Source organism: Chrysochloris asiatica, unplaced genomic scaffold (assembly GCF_000296735.1).
Source record: "Chrysochloris asiatica unplaced genomic scaffold, ChrAsi1.0 scaffold00008, whole genome shotgun sequence".
Classification (NCBI taxonomy): domain Eukaryota; kingdom Metazoa; phylum Chordata; class Mammalia; order Afrosoricida; family Chrysochloridae; genus Chrysochloris; species Chrysochloris asiatica.
Genome location: NW_006408526.1, coordinates 21,049,746 through 21,067,135, shown reverse-complemented (window position 1 = coordinate 21,067,135; position 17,390 = coordinate 21,049,746). Strand labels below are relative to the sequence as shown.

The following is a 17,390-nucleotide window of genomic DNA, read 5'->3' as shown; positions in this document are numbered from 1 at the left end:
CCCTTTGGTTGGTTGATGATGCATGGAGGGGATTGTAACCATGGCAATGAAATGATATACGTTAGGATGAATGTAAATCTAATGTTCTCCCATGTAATCTACCACATAATTCACAATAAAACATTAAAGAAAAAAATGAGCAATTGTGTTTCATTTCCTTCAACAGTCTGAACACAGGATATCCCTGCCCTAGATTTGGCAGTTCTAGATTCTGATGATGGGTCTTAATTTAATAGAGAAAAACATGTCTATGTCCTCTTCTGCTTCATTCCCTTACTGGTGTCCTGTCTTGCTGTGTAGGGTAGGCGCTGGGGTGGTGGTGCGGGGGGGGTTAGTGTGTAGAGTGTCTTTGTTAGCTTCCTGATGTGGGACTGTTGGTCTCATGCTCTCAATTTAAGGCCCTTTCTTCCCCTCTTTTGATGCCTGTTGCTCTCAATAAACATGAGACTTTGGTTCAGGCTCTATACAGCCTCGGAAACCCTGTACAGGGTCGCTATGAGTCAGAATCGACTCCATGGCACACAGCCACCACCACCACCACCACCACCACATATTCATTATGTCCATTTTCCTGTGGCAGATGATAAAACTCTCTTCCCTGACCACCAAAGAGCCCAGCCTTGAATATTGCCATGTTTTCATCCCATCTATGATATGGGCTTCCAGGTTTCTAACCCCCCGAGGGAATATTAACTGCTTTCTGCTCCCGTAAAGATTTACAGCCTCAGAAACCCTATACAGGGTCTCTATGAGTTTGAACCGACTCCGTGGCACATGACTATCACCATCACCACCACAGCCTTAGGCATGACTGTGTCCCTACGTTATTGGCGATACATACAGGGTATTTGAGGGGTTACATCTAATGTCAGGACAAGGGCCTGCCAACTTGTTCTGTCTGCCTCCTCAAAAATCCCCAAGGTGCTCCTTTCCAGAGTTGTCCATTAAAACTCAAATCTGTCCCCAAACCTGATCTTCTGGTGGCTTCTGAGGAAAGTTATTCTGATCAGCTCCTGGTATCTTCACAAAAGGACAAGGGCAGAATCTCAGTTTCTCTTGTCCAGGCTCATTCTGTCTGCAAGTGAGGTCTTTGACCAGTCTCTCTGGAGCATCATCAGTCTCCCTGGCTCCTAACCAGGGCTGTCCTACTGCCTGGGGGTGCCAGGTCCAAATGCTTGGGTGACATCCATGTGCATGGTGAAGGCTGAGGGAGACTGGAACTGTGTTTGCTGGATGTATCAGGTCCTGGGTGAATTGAGAACGGAGACATTCAGTATCAGGATGTAGCAGGAGAGGGCAATATTCGAGCCACTGTATTAGGACCACTTCATTGACAATAGATGGATCGTGAACTGTTGGCTGAAATTGGAGGAGAAATAGCCATTTGTGGAGCATCTATTATATCAGGTATTTAACTGTGTTATTCCATACAGTTATCATTCTTATTTTACAGATAGGGAAACGAAGGCATGCATAGGCTAAATGATTTGCCAAGGGTCTCGCACATAGTAAACTATGTAGCAGGTTTCCCAAACTAGGTCTGCCTGGCTCTCAAACTGTGCAACAGGGCTTCTCAATGCCAAACAGTTTAGAGATACGTTAGTGCTTCTTCCCCTCCCAATTTAAATAGTTCCACCCTTAGAAGTCAGTGCATTCTAATTTCATTAAGGGTAGACCTAGCCTGACTCAATATCCCCTGTAAACTTGAGGCTTAGGAAGCTAGACTTGAGACTCAATATAGAAGCTTGGAAGATTTCCATCTTGGAATGTGAGTTCCTGAGACTAGGCATCCCCTAGTGGGCTAATCAGTCAAAATAGGCTAAGACTGGCTGGCGTAATGTCATGGGATTTACCCAAGATTCCCCAGACTGTGAGATGACCCTGCACGTCTGGGGTTACTTTAAGTGTTTTGAGCAAGACTTATGCTTATGGTATAGGCTGAAACTTGACCCCAGAGAGACACCAGTCTCTCTGCCTTGGCAGTGGGACAAGCATACCTCTTGTTATTCCCTTCCCCACACACCCTCTATAGATCCAGGAGGTCTAGCTTGTTTCTTTAAGCCCTGCTGAATCAGGGGGAGGTGAAAACCAGCCAAACAATCTGGAAACACTTCAGTTAAGAGACAGATGCAGCTATGTTGCAGCTAGTAATTGTATACTTGTTTGCGTGTGCATTTGATTAATGTCTATACACCCCCATTATTGTTGTTAAGTGCTGACAAATCAGTTCCGACTCATAGCGACTCTGTATAGGGTTCCTGAGGAGCAGCTGGTGAATTTGAACTACTGACCTCACAGTTCAAACCAATTTTGTGGTCCAATGTTTATTCTACAGTGCCACACCAGGACTCCATAGGCAAGACGAGACATTCCAAAATGACAGAGACCTGGTCTACTCTACTTAGCAAATATGCATCAATGGCTGCTCTGCCTGTAGTCTACTGGTCTTGTTACCCTACTCCGAGACACGTATAACTGACATGGGAGCCCTTTCTGCTCTGGTGACCCCAGTTTCTGTAAAAGGCAGGCGTATGCAGCTGGTGTCTCAGGTGGACGTGTTTGCTGTCATTTCAGTCAAAAACCACCAAAAATAGAATGGTGAGGGGAATTGTTTGGGCCTCTCAGTTCTCGTCACTCCTCATGTGAGCAGAATGCTAGTAAGCTTCACATACTTCTCTCCCATCTCTCAGCTTGAAACCAGAAGGCCTAGGTTTGGTTCATGACAGTCCAACTTAGAAACCTAGTCCTTGGGCAAATAACTTCCATCTCTAAGCATTACTTTCCTCAGAGGTGAAAGGAGGGAGACATAACTTGAGAGGAGGCACTGTATGATCATCTGGGTGTCAGTTTCATGATGGTTCAACTTTCTTTAAACTGGGATCACTCAACTCCTTGACTCCTTTGATCTGGTAGTCAGTGGTTCTAAGTGAACAACCCTGTGTAGTCACCCAAATATGCTGTAGAAGATTCCCTTGGTGGCCTCCAGATCATTTTGGTCTTCTGAGACCTAGAGACTTTTCCTCAGTGACTGTGGCCCTCATTTAGCCTTTCCCAGAGGAATTAGCTATGGTTCTTGAATGAACTCTGTGGGGACTGCAGGGAATATTCATCTCAGACTGAAGATGTAAAGGGCACGTATCACAGACTTCTTTGTTACCCTCCAGACCAGACCAAAGTACCTGGGATCAGGCACCATCTTTGAGATTTTCTGATAGTGATTTCCCAGTTTCCAGATCAAGACACCATGACTTAATTCTCATCAGTCTTGCAAGCAACGTCATGTGATAACTCAGCCAAGGTTCCACTTTCTCATGTTTTTTGAACACTCTCTTTAAAGTCATTTTTTTGGAGGGGTGTCATTGTTTTTCTCCTTTCTCCTGAGTAGTATCCGGATTACTAGAATATATGAGCTACATGATCACGTTTCCTGGTTGCAGAGCCTTCTCAGCTCAAACATCAGTGAATAGATAACCACATTTACAAGTATATGGGATCTCTTTGTTGGTCTACATTATTAAAGGAAAAAAGTAAACTTCAATCTAGTGTAAATTGGGCAGGAAAGCCTTTCTGTAGCGTGTCAAGTCCAAACCTGGGCCAAAGCCCAAGTTCTTTCTTCCTGTTTGGAAAAAAAAAATCAGTCATTGTTCATGAATGGAAAGAACAAATTAGAAAACTTTGACTCAGAGTTCACCATCAGAAGAGCACCCACATTAATGTTTCTATTAAAGATGTGAATAATCCTTCAGGTGACCTAAACTAAAGTTTCCCAGGACTCCTTAGCTACTTTAGGCTGTGAACACAAACAAGATTCTTTACATTAAAGTGAAAAGTGTCAGCAATTTTTATGACTTTGTTTTCAATTAGAAGCTGGACAAGTTTGTTAGCCCCAGGCTTGAATTCCTATTGTTCAAATTATTTGGTTTTGGTTTCACAACAAATAAAGAGAAAATTGTGTGTTTTCCTTCTTAGTGAGTCTTTTTCATGTTTTTGCGCTCTCTTTCACTTTTTTTTTTTTTTTTTTTTTAATAATACTGAAGATCCATCAGCAAATAGAATATGATTTACTTTGGTTAGATGGAGCACTTGACAGCACCTCACATGTTGTTCTAAACTAGAAAGGTTTTATCTTTCAAAAGGTCCTTAGATCACTATAGCGCTGAGGTTCAACCAGTCAGTGTAAATAGAAAGGGCTCTCAGTGGGCTTGATTGACACGTTGGTTCTGGTGGGTTCCTCTTCTCTGGTTCTCTGATGATGGACATTTATGTGTTCCCATCTAACCTTTACAGCAACTTTCTTAACTGTTGACCAACCTACTGCTTGACTCAGGTGGCTCATCGGAAATCCACAGGAAGACAATGACTGAGTGAAGGGTCTTCTTGGGAGAGTGCTTTGGAGCCTATTTTCTAGGGAATCCCTGTCTAAAGAGGGCTCTTTGCAAGTCACCCTGAAGGAGAAGTTATAATGGCTAGTTCCTGTGTGTCTGCTCTACTCTGAGCTGTTTAGGATGGATTTACCTTGTGAACAAGGAACCCTGGACTGCTAACCATGAGGTTGGCAGTTCAAACCTACCAGCTACTGTGCAGGTGAAAGAGGAGGTTTTCTGCTCTCACTGTACAGCTTCAGAAATCCTGCATGGGGTTGCTATGAGTCAGAATTGACTCTATGGCAGTGGGTTTGATTGGTTTGGTTTACCTTTTTAGCAGAAGCCTGAGAAACACAGTGATTAAGCTCTGGGCTGCTAACTGAGAGGCTGGAGTTCAAGACTCACCATCTGCACAATGGAAGAAAGATGTAGTAGTCTCTTTCTTAAAAGATTACAGTCTTGGAAACTATGAAGCAGTTGTACTCTGGTCTTATGGGTTCTAACTGATTTAATGACAATGAGTTTACCTCCTTAGCTGAGCTGCTCCACAGTTTGGTATGAATGTGCTTCGCATTGGGTCATTAAGTAAACAAGTACTGACAACTTTGCATATTTTCTCAGTGATATTTTATTATAGTTTCATCAAGGAACTTGAGAGCCATGTTTATTTAAGTCAGTAGAATCCATGTTCCTTTAGGTTTGTGCAAAGCAAGCACAAATACCTCAGACACAGCCAACACTTCGGCGTTGCCCGAAGTGGTGCGTGTCGTGTATCTGCCATGTTCTGTGGTCTCCAGTGCAAAGGAAGCAGCAGGACTCTTATTTTGGTGGTATGGAGCGTGTCCGAGTGTTTGACAAGGGGAACTGAAGTGTCCTCTGCTGACTTTTTATACCTTCAGGTTTTTTGTTGCTCTTTTTGGAAAAGGGAAACCTTCTTTGGGGACAAATACATGGGTTTTTCTGTAAATGAGTTTATTTTAATTTTTTAATCAAATCTGATTGGTGATTGACTTCCAGTAGGATAGAAAGACAATATAGCTGAATTTCTCAGCTTGAAAAGGAAGATTTTACATCTGTAAGAGACTTAAAAGGCCCTCAAACCACAGGGTCAATGGTGGGAAGACTTCAGACTTTGAGGACTTAGTAACTAATATGTTATCAGGAGATTATTAAAATTCTGATGGACTCTTGGTTTGGAAAGTTGAGTTATCGTCTCCCTGTGTTCATTCCTATTTCAATCTCTTGTTTTACTTTCGCTTGCTATTCTTTCATCTTTATTATTTTAAGAAATTGTTTAATTAGTTTTTAGAAGTTAGCTCAACTCAAAGTCCAGAAACCCACAGGTAAGACCATCAAGATTTCAGACAAACTTCTTTTTCTCTTTAGAATTTGTATCTGTCGACTCAGTTCTCATGCTGGCGACAGTAGGGAGTACAACATTTATTGTGGAATTAGCAATGTTGATTTGTTTTTTGTTTTTCAACTCACAAACACACTTGAAAGTTGGGCTCTTTTTTTAGGAATTGTCCCAATGCATTGGATTCTGATATTCCATGGACACTATGGAAAACACTCTTACTCAGAGTCTTTAGTGGCTGGTGTGGATATGTGGGTGGGAGGTCAGGAGACCCTTGGGAGCTGTGGGAGTTGTGCACCTGCAGTAGGAAGAGGTGGAGACTTAGAAACTGCTCCTCAGATGGTATGGTGACTGTACCAGGGAGCACCTGTTGACACTGTGGGTTCTGAAGAAGTTCAGACATCAGGGGGTGATGTCCTCTGCTCACAACAGATTCATCAAGTCCTCTTTGTTCATTGATTTAAAAACAACAGGGGGCAGGAAGCCAAGATCCTGGAAGTGCCCAGCTGGCTACATGGTGGCATGTCCATTTCTCAGGAGGGTATGGGGTTGTGGAGTCCTCTGATGTATATGCAAATCCGAGGGGGGTCAACCACATACCTGCCTTTTATCTGGTCTGTATGTGCATACGGATTAAGTACTCTTATTCTCCTGACTAGACTAAAGGGCTGACTCCAAGAATGCTTGGACACCCTAATAACTTTGGCCTCTAAGCTTCCCCCATGCCTCAAGTTATACTTTATGTCTAAAAGATAGTAGTTGAAAACCCAATTGGTCACAAGCACAGATGAGTGACACAGCTATGAACAAAAACCGAGGTGGCTGTGGGTGATGCTGTCAGTGAACAAAGTATGGGAGGGGCAGGTACCGTGTTGTGTCTGCCATGTACTGGGTAATCAGTACTGGGCATCACCCCAGAGAAGGGGAATTGGCAAATGATATTTGTGCACAAGTGGTGCATCAAGATGCAAGCTTAGAGGGTCTGAAAATATGAGGGGACTTTAAAAAGTTTATGGACAAATGGAATAAAAAGATAATGAACTTTTCCTTTGAACTTTTGAAGCCTGCCAGTATGACACAGGAGTCCTAGTATGGTGCTGTGGGTTAATGCACTGGACTGCAATGTTGGTTTGAACCACAGGTCTGCATTTCAAGCTCACCACCTATTCCTTGGAAACCCTATGCAGGGTCGCTATGAGTCAGAACTGCCTAGATGGCGCTTAACAACAACAACAGCATCAATATATCACTGAGAAATAACTGCTTTTGTATGTAACTGGGAAATAGCTGAAGGAATGGCATTTTTATTTGAACTCTACAGGAAACCTAATAGCTGTCTTTTGATGGTAGAAACATGGATACTATTCCTGTGATGCTCTAAGATATACACTGGATTGCTAATTACCAGGTTGGTGGTTCAGACCTACCAGCTGCTCCTTGGAAACCCTATACAGAGTTATGATGAGTCAGAACCAACTTGACGGCACTTAACACTACTAATATGAGGGCACCTCAAAAAGTTCATAGAAAAATGGGATTAAAAGGTAATGAAAAATTTCCACAAATTTTTGAAGCCCCCTCAAATTTAATGAAAAGATTATTGTTGTTGTTAAGTGCCGTTGAGTAGCTTCCCTCTCATAATGACCTTGTATAGGGTTTCTGAGCCTATAAATCTTTGCAGGAACAGAAAGACTCATCTTTCTTCTGCGGAGTGACTGCGGGCTCAAACTGCGGACCTTGTGGTTTGCAGTCCAGTGTTTATCATACGCAGCCAGCCTAGAAAACCCTCTGGTGCAGTTTCACTCTGTCATATGGGATTGTTATTGACTCAATGATTTATAACTTTCCCTCTCGGAGCAGCTGATGGGCTAGAACCTCTGACCTTGTGGTTCCCAGCCTACAGTACCACCGAGCTCTGGGTACTATTATAATCCTCATTTTATAGATGGGAGAGTTGCAAAGGGATTATCAATTGTGAGGTTCCTTAGAATGTAAAGCAAGGAAATGGAGCTTGTTACCGTGAGGTAGAAGGATTAAGAGCTTTCTAACACCATTTTCCAAAGGAAGGTGGAGATGAAGGTTGTGGTTAGGTGCTGTCGAGTTGTCAATTTGATTCTAACTTATAGCAACCCTATGTACAAAAGAACAAAACACTGTCTGGTTATGTGCCATCCTCACAAACGTCATGTTTGAGCCTATTGTTACCGCCACTGTGTTGATCCATTTTATTGGGGGATCCTCTTCATTTTCATTGACCCTTACTTTACCAAGCATGATGTTCTTTTCCAGGGACTGGTCTCAGCTTGTAACATGAAGGACTGTAGTGGTGGTAATGATGGCGATTGCTACATCTGGCTCTAAGGGGGTGTTACATAATTTGGAGCCCTGGTAGCATAGTGGGCTATACATTGGGCTGCTAGCCACAAGGTCAGCAGTTCGAATCCACTAGCTGCATCATGGGAGAAAGAGGAGAATTTCTGCTCCTGTAAAGATTTATAGCCTCTGAAATCCTATGTAGGGTCACTATGAATTGGAATTGACTCAATGGCAGTGGGCTTGATTTTAGGTTTGATCCCTACTGATAACATGTCTAAAGTATGTTGAAATGAGGTCTCGCCATCCTTTCTTCTAAGGAGTATTCTGACTACACTTCTTTCAAGACAGATTTGCTGGTTCTGTCAGTTGATGGTACTTTCAATATTCTTTGCCAACTCCATCATTCAAATGCATTGATTCTTCTCTGCTCTTCCTTCTTCAGTGTCCAGCTTTAACATGCATGTAGAGCAAGTGAAAATACCATGAGTTGGGTCAGGCAGACTTTAGTCCTCAAACTGACACCTTTGCTTTTTAAAACTTTAAAGAGGGTCTTTTGCAGCAGATTTACCCAATGTAATATGTCATTTGACTTCATGACTGCTGCTTCCATGACCATCAATTATGGATCAAAGTGAGTGGAGGGAGGGGGAGAAAAATATCATGTATCTGTTGTAGACCAGACCTAGCCATTTATGGTCTATTTATGGTTTGTTTCAACTTATCCTCAAAACAGCTGTAAAAGGCTGGAATTATTCTCCCCATTATGCAGATAAGGAAATTGAGGTTCACAGACATTTGATAATCCAAGACCTTTCCAAATTTGAACACAGGAATTTTGCATCTTAAGTTGACTCTCATTGTTGCTTAGAAAATTAGTAAGACACACAGGTGGTCCACACAGGTGGTCGAGGCACAGGCACCAGGGTGGTTCCTTGTTAAATACTCTGAAGCCGCCAGATGTTCACAGGTGGGGATAGTCATCCCATTTACAATTGGTTTCCTTTCCTTCTTGATGGCAAGATCCATGTGGTGAGGGGTCATATCTGTTTTGTTCAATGTTGTATTCTAGTGTCTAAGAATGCTTGAAAGAATGAATGGATACCAACAGCGATCCCTTATTTTACTAAAACTCAAAAAAAAAAAAGAAATTCACTGCCATCTAGTCAATTCGGACTCACAGCGACTGTAAAGAAAGTTTCTGAGATAGCAGATCTTTATGGGAGCAGATAGCCTCAAATTTTGCCCGCAGAACCACTGGTGTGTTTGAACTGTCAACCATGCAGTTAGTAGTCTAGTGCTTATCCTACAGCACCACCAGGACTCCTCCCTAGTTATTATTGTTGTTAAGTGCCATCGGGTCAGTTCTAACTCATAGCAACCCTGTGTAGGGTTTCCGAGGAGCGCCTGGTGGGTTTGAACCATCAACCTTTCAGTTAGCAGTCTAGTGCTTATCCTAGTGTGCCACACCAGCATTCCCTTAATTATAATGATGGTGGTGATTGCATGCCATGGAGTCGATTCTGACATGTAGTGACCTGTAAATCTTTATGGGAGCAGATAGCTTTCTCATGTGTGTTGTTGTTGTCAAGTGCTGTCGACTCGATTCCAACCCATAGAGACCCTGTATAGGGTTTCCAAGGAGCAGTTGGTGAGCTTGAACCACTGACCTTGCAGTTAAATGACTTTGCAGTCTAACGCATTAGCCCACAGAGCCACATCATTGGAGCTGCTGACCTTGCGTTTAGCAGTCCAGTTCATAACCCACTATGCTACCAGGGTTCCTTCTAGTTATACTGGTGGTGGCTACGTGCTATGGAGTCAGTTCCAACTCATAGTGACCTGGTCAGGGTTTCCCAAGGCTGTAAATCTTTACAGGAGTAGAAACCTTCATCTTTTTCCCTCAGAGCAGCTGGTGTGTTCGAACTGCTGACCTTGCAGTTAGCTGCCCAGAACTCTACCAGGGCTCCTTCTAGATGTAATGTTGTTGTTGTTGCGAAGTGCTGTTGAGTTGGTTCCAACTCATAGCGACCCTGAATAAGGTTTTCAAGGGGCGGTTGGTTGGTTTGAACTGCCGAACTTGTGATTTGCACTTTAGTGCTGATCTTACAGGAGCACCACACCACGAGTCTAGTTATAGCTGTTGTTATGTGCTGTGGAGTCAATTCTGACCCATAGCAACCCTGTATAGGGTTTCCAAAGAGCAGCTGGTGAGCTTGAACCACCGACCTTGAAGTTCAAACGACTTTGCAGTCTGACACATTAACCCACAACACCATACCAGGACTCCCTAGTTATAGTGTTGTTGTTAAGTGCTGTTGAGTTGATTCAGACCCATAGCAACCCTGTGCAGGATTTCTGAGGCTGTAAATCTTTACGGGAGCAGAAAGCCTCATCTTTGTCCCGCGAAGCAGCTGGTAGTTCGAACTGCTGACCTTGAGGTTCGCAGCCCGATTCGTAACCACTATGCTACCAGAGCTCCTTTCCTAGTTATAGTTGTTGTTGTTGTTAAGTGCCGTTGAGTCGATTCCGACCTATAGCGACCCTGTATAGGGTTTCCAAGGAGCTGCTGGTAAGCTTGAACAATGGACTTTGCAGTTCAAACGGCTTTGCAGTCTGGCGCATTAACCCACAGTGCCATAGTTGTTGTTGTTGTTGTTGTTGTTAAGTACCGTGGAGTCGGTTCCGACTCATAGTGACCCTGCACAGGGTTTCTGAGGCTGTGAATCTTTACGGGAGCAGAACGCCTCATTTTTATCCTGCAGAACCACTGGTAGTTTCGAACTGCCGACCTTGAGGTTAGCAGCCCGACAGCACCATAGTAGGAGGTGTTAAAAGAGGATAGTTAATCTCCTATTGGAACATTACAGGGAAATTCTTGTGTTACACTAGGGATGGATCATCAGTGGTTCTAATCCAGTAAATCCTTAGAATCATGCTAGAGACTTTTTTTACGGTATAGACTTCTAGGTGCACATCAGAGTCTCTAAGAGGAGGGCCTGGGAATCTGCATTATGTACCACTCCTTGGATGTTTCTGCCATACAGATGTTTAGGAAACCCTAGTCTGATGAGACTGGAGTCTCGCCGGCAGAGCTCAGGTCCTCTGGCTCTGCGCCATCTCTTCATGGCTCTTAGATAATACCCCACTTCCTGCTACCTATGCCCAAGCCTCTCTGCCTGCTGGGCTTCAAGGCCAGGCCCTATTCGTGTGCCTAGAATCTGGAGGGAGGCTTGGGGCTGAGTTAGACACAGAGTTTTATCAGCTAGCTATTTACTGAGCAAAGTTCAACCCAGGCAGTGCTATAGATCCGGGATTAACAGATACCCAAGCTTCCGGCCTTTGATTCCAAGCCCAGATCCCTGGGTCCCTTATCGGCAGGTGATAAAGGACTCCCATGTGAGTCCTAAGGGACAGTATTCCTTGTCACTCTTGGCAGAGCAGGCCCTGTCCCCAAGGACCCAGGCCCCATAGGCTGTGGCCTATCTAGGTGGCAGATGGCTGGTTTTGGCTTGCGGAAGGACCCTATATTCTGGGCTCCTGGAAAAAAGGCAGAAGGAACCTTCTCTCAGTTTAGGACTGGACACCTCCTGGCCCCAGGACACATGGATCACCACTGAGTATTCGTCCTATGTCCTGGGAATCACCTACCTCAGCTCAGAGTCTAAGGTCCAGAAGTAGAGGGAAGAGAAATGGCTGGCACATTTCAGTAATTAGCCAATTAATTAATCAGCAAATAGCTTACTGAGCTTCTTATGTATGTGCCACTTGGAAAGATATAGAGAAATGCAATGCAATACATCATGTTGAGAAGCTTATATTCTGGTTGGAAGCCTAAGAAATTTACACCTTAAAGGACAACTAATTGTTATATGGTATCACTGGGTGGCATACGTGGTTAATGTGCCAGTTTGAGTCCACTCAGAGGTACCTCTGATAAAACACCTGGCAATCTTCAGAAACATCAGAAAAAACTTCAGAAAAATTAGTCATTGAAATTCCTCCGTAGTGCAGCTCTACTCTGACACACTCAAAAGGTTGCCCTGACTTGGAATCGACTTGACGACAACTGGTAAAGGTTATGTAGCTGCTTCTGATAAATAGCTTAAAATTTTGTTGAATGCTTACTCTGAACCTCATTTTATATTAACTACACAATTCATAATTCACATTTATTATGCCAGACTCCACAGGAAGGCTATATTGTTGTTGTTGCCATCACGTTGGTTCCGAATCACAGTAAACCTGTGTAGTGTTTCCAAGGAGTGGCTGGTGAGTTTGAACCACTGACCTTGTGGTTTGGACCACATTTAGATGTTGAAAAAAGTGAGATGGGAATTTGATATTGGGAAATTCTACTCAAGATGAGGAGGTGAGAGTGTGCAAGGAATACTGAGATAGATTTGTTTGGTTGAAGTCAGGGTTTCTGTAGTGGTTAATATGCAAAGGTCTTCTCCTGGGTTATGCAAATGGTTAAGTACTTGGCTACTAACCAGAAAGCTGGAGGTTTGAGTTCTGTCAGTGGTGTCTAGAAAGAAAGACCTGGTGATTGGCTTCTGAAAAGTCAGCCATTGAAAATCCTATGGAGTACAGTTCTACTCTTGATACATTTGGGATCTTCATGAATTGGAATCAACTCACTGGCAAATGGTGTGCTTGTTTTGGTGTGCAAAGTAATTAGAAAAATGGGTTAGTTAAGATCACACAGTAGAGGACATTGAATTCTAGACTAAGTGAGGGTTAGTGGCTTAATCCTCTGGGTAGCAAGAGCTATAGAAGGCTTTGGGGTAGGAGGAGTGACAAGACTGAATTTAAAAAATCTCAAGTGACCCTCCATGCACAACTTAGTGAGCAGATAGATCCTTGAAGGTAGTGGGCACTTTGGGGTAGAGGCTTTACTAAGAAGAGGAATGAACACCTATGACATTGTTTTGTATAGCGCCTGCTCCAGAACAAGCCCCGGCCCCACCCCGGCCATACCAGGGTGTCCGCGTGAAGGAGCCGGTGAAGGAGCTACTGAGGAGGAAACGTGGGCATGCCAGCAGCGGGACAGTCACACCTACAGCGGTGAGGAGGCCACTGTGGCCAGTGTATATGTGTTTGTGTGCCAAAGAGGACTCCCTGGGCACAGGGGCCTAGAAGTAAGACCAGTTGGTGGCCCTAGAAGTGGAATGAGGGATGAGGCCTGGTTGGCTTGGTCTACTGACCACAGCTTTTGCTAGGACCTGAGGGAGTGATGTCTCAGACTTCCTGGTGCTCTCATTGGGAAGAGGAAGATGCCAGCTCCCTAAGTGCACAGACTTCTTGATAACCCCTAAAAATTTTATCTGGTAATGATTAGGGTGTGGGGTGGCAATGCTTTGTTCTAACAAGGGAGAGATTCTCATCTTAGAATCTCCTGCCCCGGGGCACTCTGGGATGTTACCTGTATAGGGTTAGTTGGAGATGGCTAAGTTATGATCCCATTCTTTCCTTCTTCCCTCTAGGTGGTGCTGCCCCATCAGCCCCTGGCGACTTATACCACAGTGGGTAAGGACTCCCCACAGCCCTGGCTCCTCCAGACCCTTCATCTGGGGTGACACCTGCAGCTCTAAAATTTGCTTCTTCCCACAGGTCCTTCCTGCCTTGATATGGAGGTGTCTGCTTCTGCAGTGACGGAGGAGGGGGCCCTCTGTGCTGGCTGGCTCTCCCAGCCTGCCCCAGCCACCCTCCAGCCTCTGACCTCCTGGACACCCTATACTGAGTATGTGTCCCATGAAGCTGTCAGCTGCCCATACTCAGCTGACATGTATGTGCAGCCCATGTGCCCCAGCTACACAGTTGTGGGACCCTCCTCAGTGCTGACCTATGCTTCTCAGCCACTTATCACCAACGTCACGGTACGTCACCCACCAGAAGAATGGAACTTACGCAGGTGGAAGGCACCCTTTTCTAACCCTAGCTGATCTTCCTGACTCCAGATCAACCTTGCTTCAGATTTCCACTCTTGAGGGAGGTGGGCTCTTAGTCCCAGGGATGGAAAATACCTTTCACAAAGAGACTTATGGCCTCCCTTGTCATGCCTTATGCTCCTTGGGGTTGGGAAGTACTTCTTTCTCTCTATCCTAATTCTCTCCTGCTAGTGCATGGTCTCTCAATGAGTCAGAACTGACTTGATGACACTTAACAACAACAGTACTTGGCCTGAGTATAAACTTTTTAGTAATGAGCCATCAGATCTACTGAGAGTCTCTTCTTAGAGTCAGTCTTTTCTTTCTATTCAGACAGCTTGGGGAGTGTTGTTCGTTTAGCAGTGAGATTTGAATTTGCCAGATGTCTAGTCTGAGAACAACAATTGGCCCCCACCCCCACAACTTTTCTGAAATCTACTTTTGATGGAGTCCGACCCATGTAGGGCAATATCCTTTGTTCTGTATCGAGGGTCAGATCTCTTGGGTTCAGAGCCCTGCCTGCTTACTTAACTAGCTCTGTGACCCTGGACTATTTGCTTAACCTCTCTCACTAGCCTCACCTGTAAAGTGAGAATACTAACAAGAGGGTTAGTTGACAGGATCGAATGAGATCATGCGTATGGAGGGTTATAGCACAAATCCTGGCATACAGCAAGCAGTCAATAGATGTTAGCACTCAACATGTGTTAGCTGTGATGGCTGTCTCAAGGTCAGCCAGCAACATGAACCAAGGGCTGTTTTCAAGCACCAGATAGAAAATGAAGGTCCCGCTCTCCTGGGAATGAAGGAAGAGAAATAGTTTCATGTGAATGGTGCTTGTTTTGACCAAAGGAATGGGATCTGCCAAGTGTCAGAAAAGAAAGGGCCTATGATTACAGCTGCATCTAGCTCCCATCTAAGGAAAAGTTTGGGAGTTGGAGCTGGGGCCATAGGGGTATCCATAAGCATACCCTCAATAGTGGAGCTTGCTTTCGTGCCTTGTTTCCCTTGAGGGCTCAGTGGCATCACGATGAAGCTGGCCTCTGTATCCCAACACCAACCAGCAAGACCTACCTGTAGGAGCTCTTCCACGCCATGCCCACCCACAACCACATAAACCAATATGGGGCTCTGGTGATGGAGGACAAGAAGGAGTTAATGCGACACCTGTCCCAGGCAGCTCATTTGCATATCAGGGGGCCTGGGAGTGGGGGTGAGGGTGGAATACAGAATAGTTCCCAACCATTTCATTACTAAAGATTTTTTCATTACTTATCCTTTCATCACCCCACTCCCTGCTTTGAAAGATCTTGTGTATCAAACAAACTGTATTTATTAAGAAATAATTTATTTGTTTTGTCATTTGTAAATTAATTCATCAAAGAAGGCTAGAGCTACCAATCAGGACTTCTGAGCAGGAGGAGATAAGATCTGTAAGGTGCTGAGTTGATGTAATTGTAGCCCCTGAGCAAAGTTAAACCTTGAGTTTAGTTGACCTGTATGGAGTTTTGATTAAACATGTAGGATTTTCATTTGGATTTTTAAATATTAGAAACAGTAAGATTTCCCCCAGATTCTTTCTAATTTCAAGACACTGGACTGGGGACCACTGGGTGAAGTCAGTGGGATGTAGTGGATGGAGTATATAAGAAGCCCCGAGCCTGGAAAACCTCCAAGACCCTTCCCCTTCCATTGTCAAAGCTGCTCTGTGGAGCCAGGATTGTTCTTGTGTCTGGACAGGAGTAGGCACACCTTTGTGATACAGCCACTATGCTAGGGGATAGGCTAATTGTTTAACATGCTGAATTGTCATTGATTTTAAGATGCCCCCCATTTTAATATCTTTATAATTGGGATCTATTTTATGCATGTGACAATGACATCTGGAAAATCATCCCTAAATTCTCTCAGCTCTAAGACTTTAGGACTACTTGTAATCCATTTTACAATTGAGAAAACGGAGGCTTCAGAGTGGGGAAGTAGTATGAGCAAGAACTCCAAACTAGGAAGTGATAGTCAGGGAAGTCTTTGAGCAGGTGGAGCCCCCTGGAGTCAAAGAGCAAGAAAGGGCAGAGGTGAGGGCAAAATGGAGACAGATCCCAATGAGGTCAAGGACAGGCTGGCTGGAAGACTTCCCAGAGCTGCTAACCTTTGCTCCTGTGCTTCCCCTATTACAGGCAAGAAGTGCTGCCACACCCACGGTGGGATCCCAGCTGGAGGGCCCAGAGCACCAGGCACCCCTCACATATTTCCCATGGCCTCAGCCCCTTTCCACTCTGCCCACCTCCACGCTGCAGTACCAGCCTCCAGCCCCAGCCCTGCCTGGGCCCCAGTTTGTCCAGCTCCCCTTCTCCATCCAGGAGCCAGTCCCCCAGGACATGGAAGACTCCCGGAGAGCCATTAGTTCTCTGACCATTGACAAGCTGCTTTTGGAGGAAGAGGATAATGAAGCCTACCCACTCAACCACACTCTTTCTGTGGAAGGCTTTTAGTGCTGCCTCCCACCTGGTGTCCTAGTGTCTGAAACAGGGAATTAAAAGAACCTGGGATTGAGTCTTAGAGTCACAGCTGTTTGGTGCACCAATTTCATTACTACACTTCCTAGCAAAAACCTTGAAAGTTGTGGACTTCTTTTCTTTTTCTCTCGCTCCCTCCTGCTCTCTTTCCACATCTCTTTTCTCCCTCCATCCCTCACCCCTCCTTCCCTTCTCTTTGTGTTCCCTTTCTTTCCCCTTCCTTAGTTTCTCTCTCCCTCCTTTTTTCCTTCCCTTTTTTGCCTTTTCCTTCCCTCCCTCCCTCCCTTTCTTCATCCCTCTTTCTTTTTCTTTCTACTTTGCTCCTTTTGTGGAGTGTTTCATAGGGATTGTAGAGGTTATATTTTATGCTGTTGTTGTTGTTAAGTGCCCTTAAGTTGGTTCCTATTCATGGCGACCCTCTATAGGGTTTCCAAGAAGCAGCTGGTGGGTTTCAACCTCTGACCTTGAGGATCATAGTCCAGTGCTGACCCTATAGGGTCACACCATGGGGATCCTTATACTCTATGCTTGTTGTCATTGTTAAGTGCTGTTGAGTTGTTTTGGGCCTATGGTGATCCAGTATAGGGTTTCCTAAGAGTGACTGGTGAGCTTGAACTGCCAACCTTACACTTCACACAGATTTTGCAGTCCAGCACATGAACCCACAGCACCATACCAGGACTCCATTAACACTCAACATACTTACTCTGGGGCCTAGATACTCTAATTTCTGCTGGAGTGCAGCCCTTGGAGAAGGTTCCTTCTCTGGAATGACTGCTTCATCAGAGCAGCAGCTCTTGTACCAGTTAACCCTTCTGCCATTTTGAGATGTATGGGGTTCCCTGAGGGAAGACAGACCCTGCTAGCACTCCTTAGAGAGATAGCCAAGGGCTAACTAAACACCAGAGTC

The 17,390-nt window shown here is 44.6% G+C and overlaps 1 protein-coding gene across 1 annotated transcript in view; it reads left to right on the top strand.

Moving 5' to 3' along the window:
• POU2AF1 (POU class 2 associating factor 1) overlaps positions 1-16,499 on the top strand; it is a 32,425-nt gene extending 15,926 nt beyond the window's left edge. Inside the window, exons 2-5 of the mRNA XM_006833811.1 lie at positions 12,974-13,101; positions 13,521-13,563; positions 13,648-13,913; positions 16,142-16,499. Of these exons, the coding sequence (XP_006833874.1) occupies positions 12,974-13,101; positions 13,521-13,563; positions 13,648-13,913; positions 16,142-16,456 (752 nt within the window). The 3' untranslated portion in view covers positions 16,457-16,499. The remainder of the gene's footprint in view (positions 1-12,973; positions 13,102-13,520; positions 13,564-13,647; positions 13,914-16,141) is intronic.
• Positions 16,500-17,390: the final 891 nt, after the last annotated feature.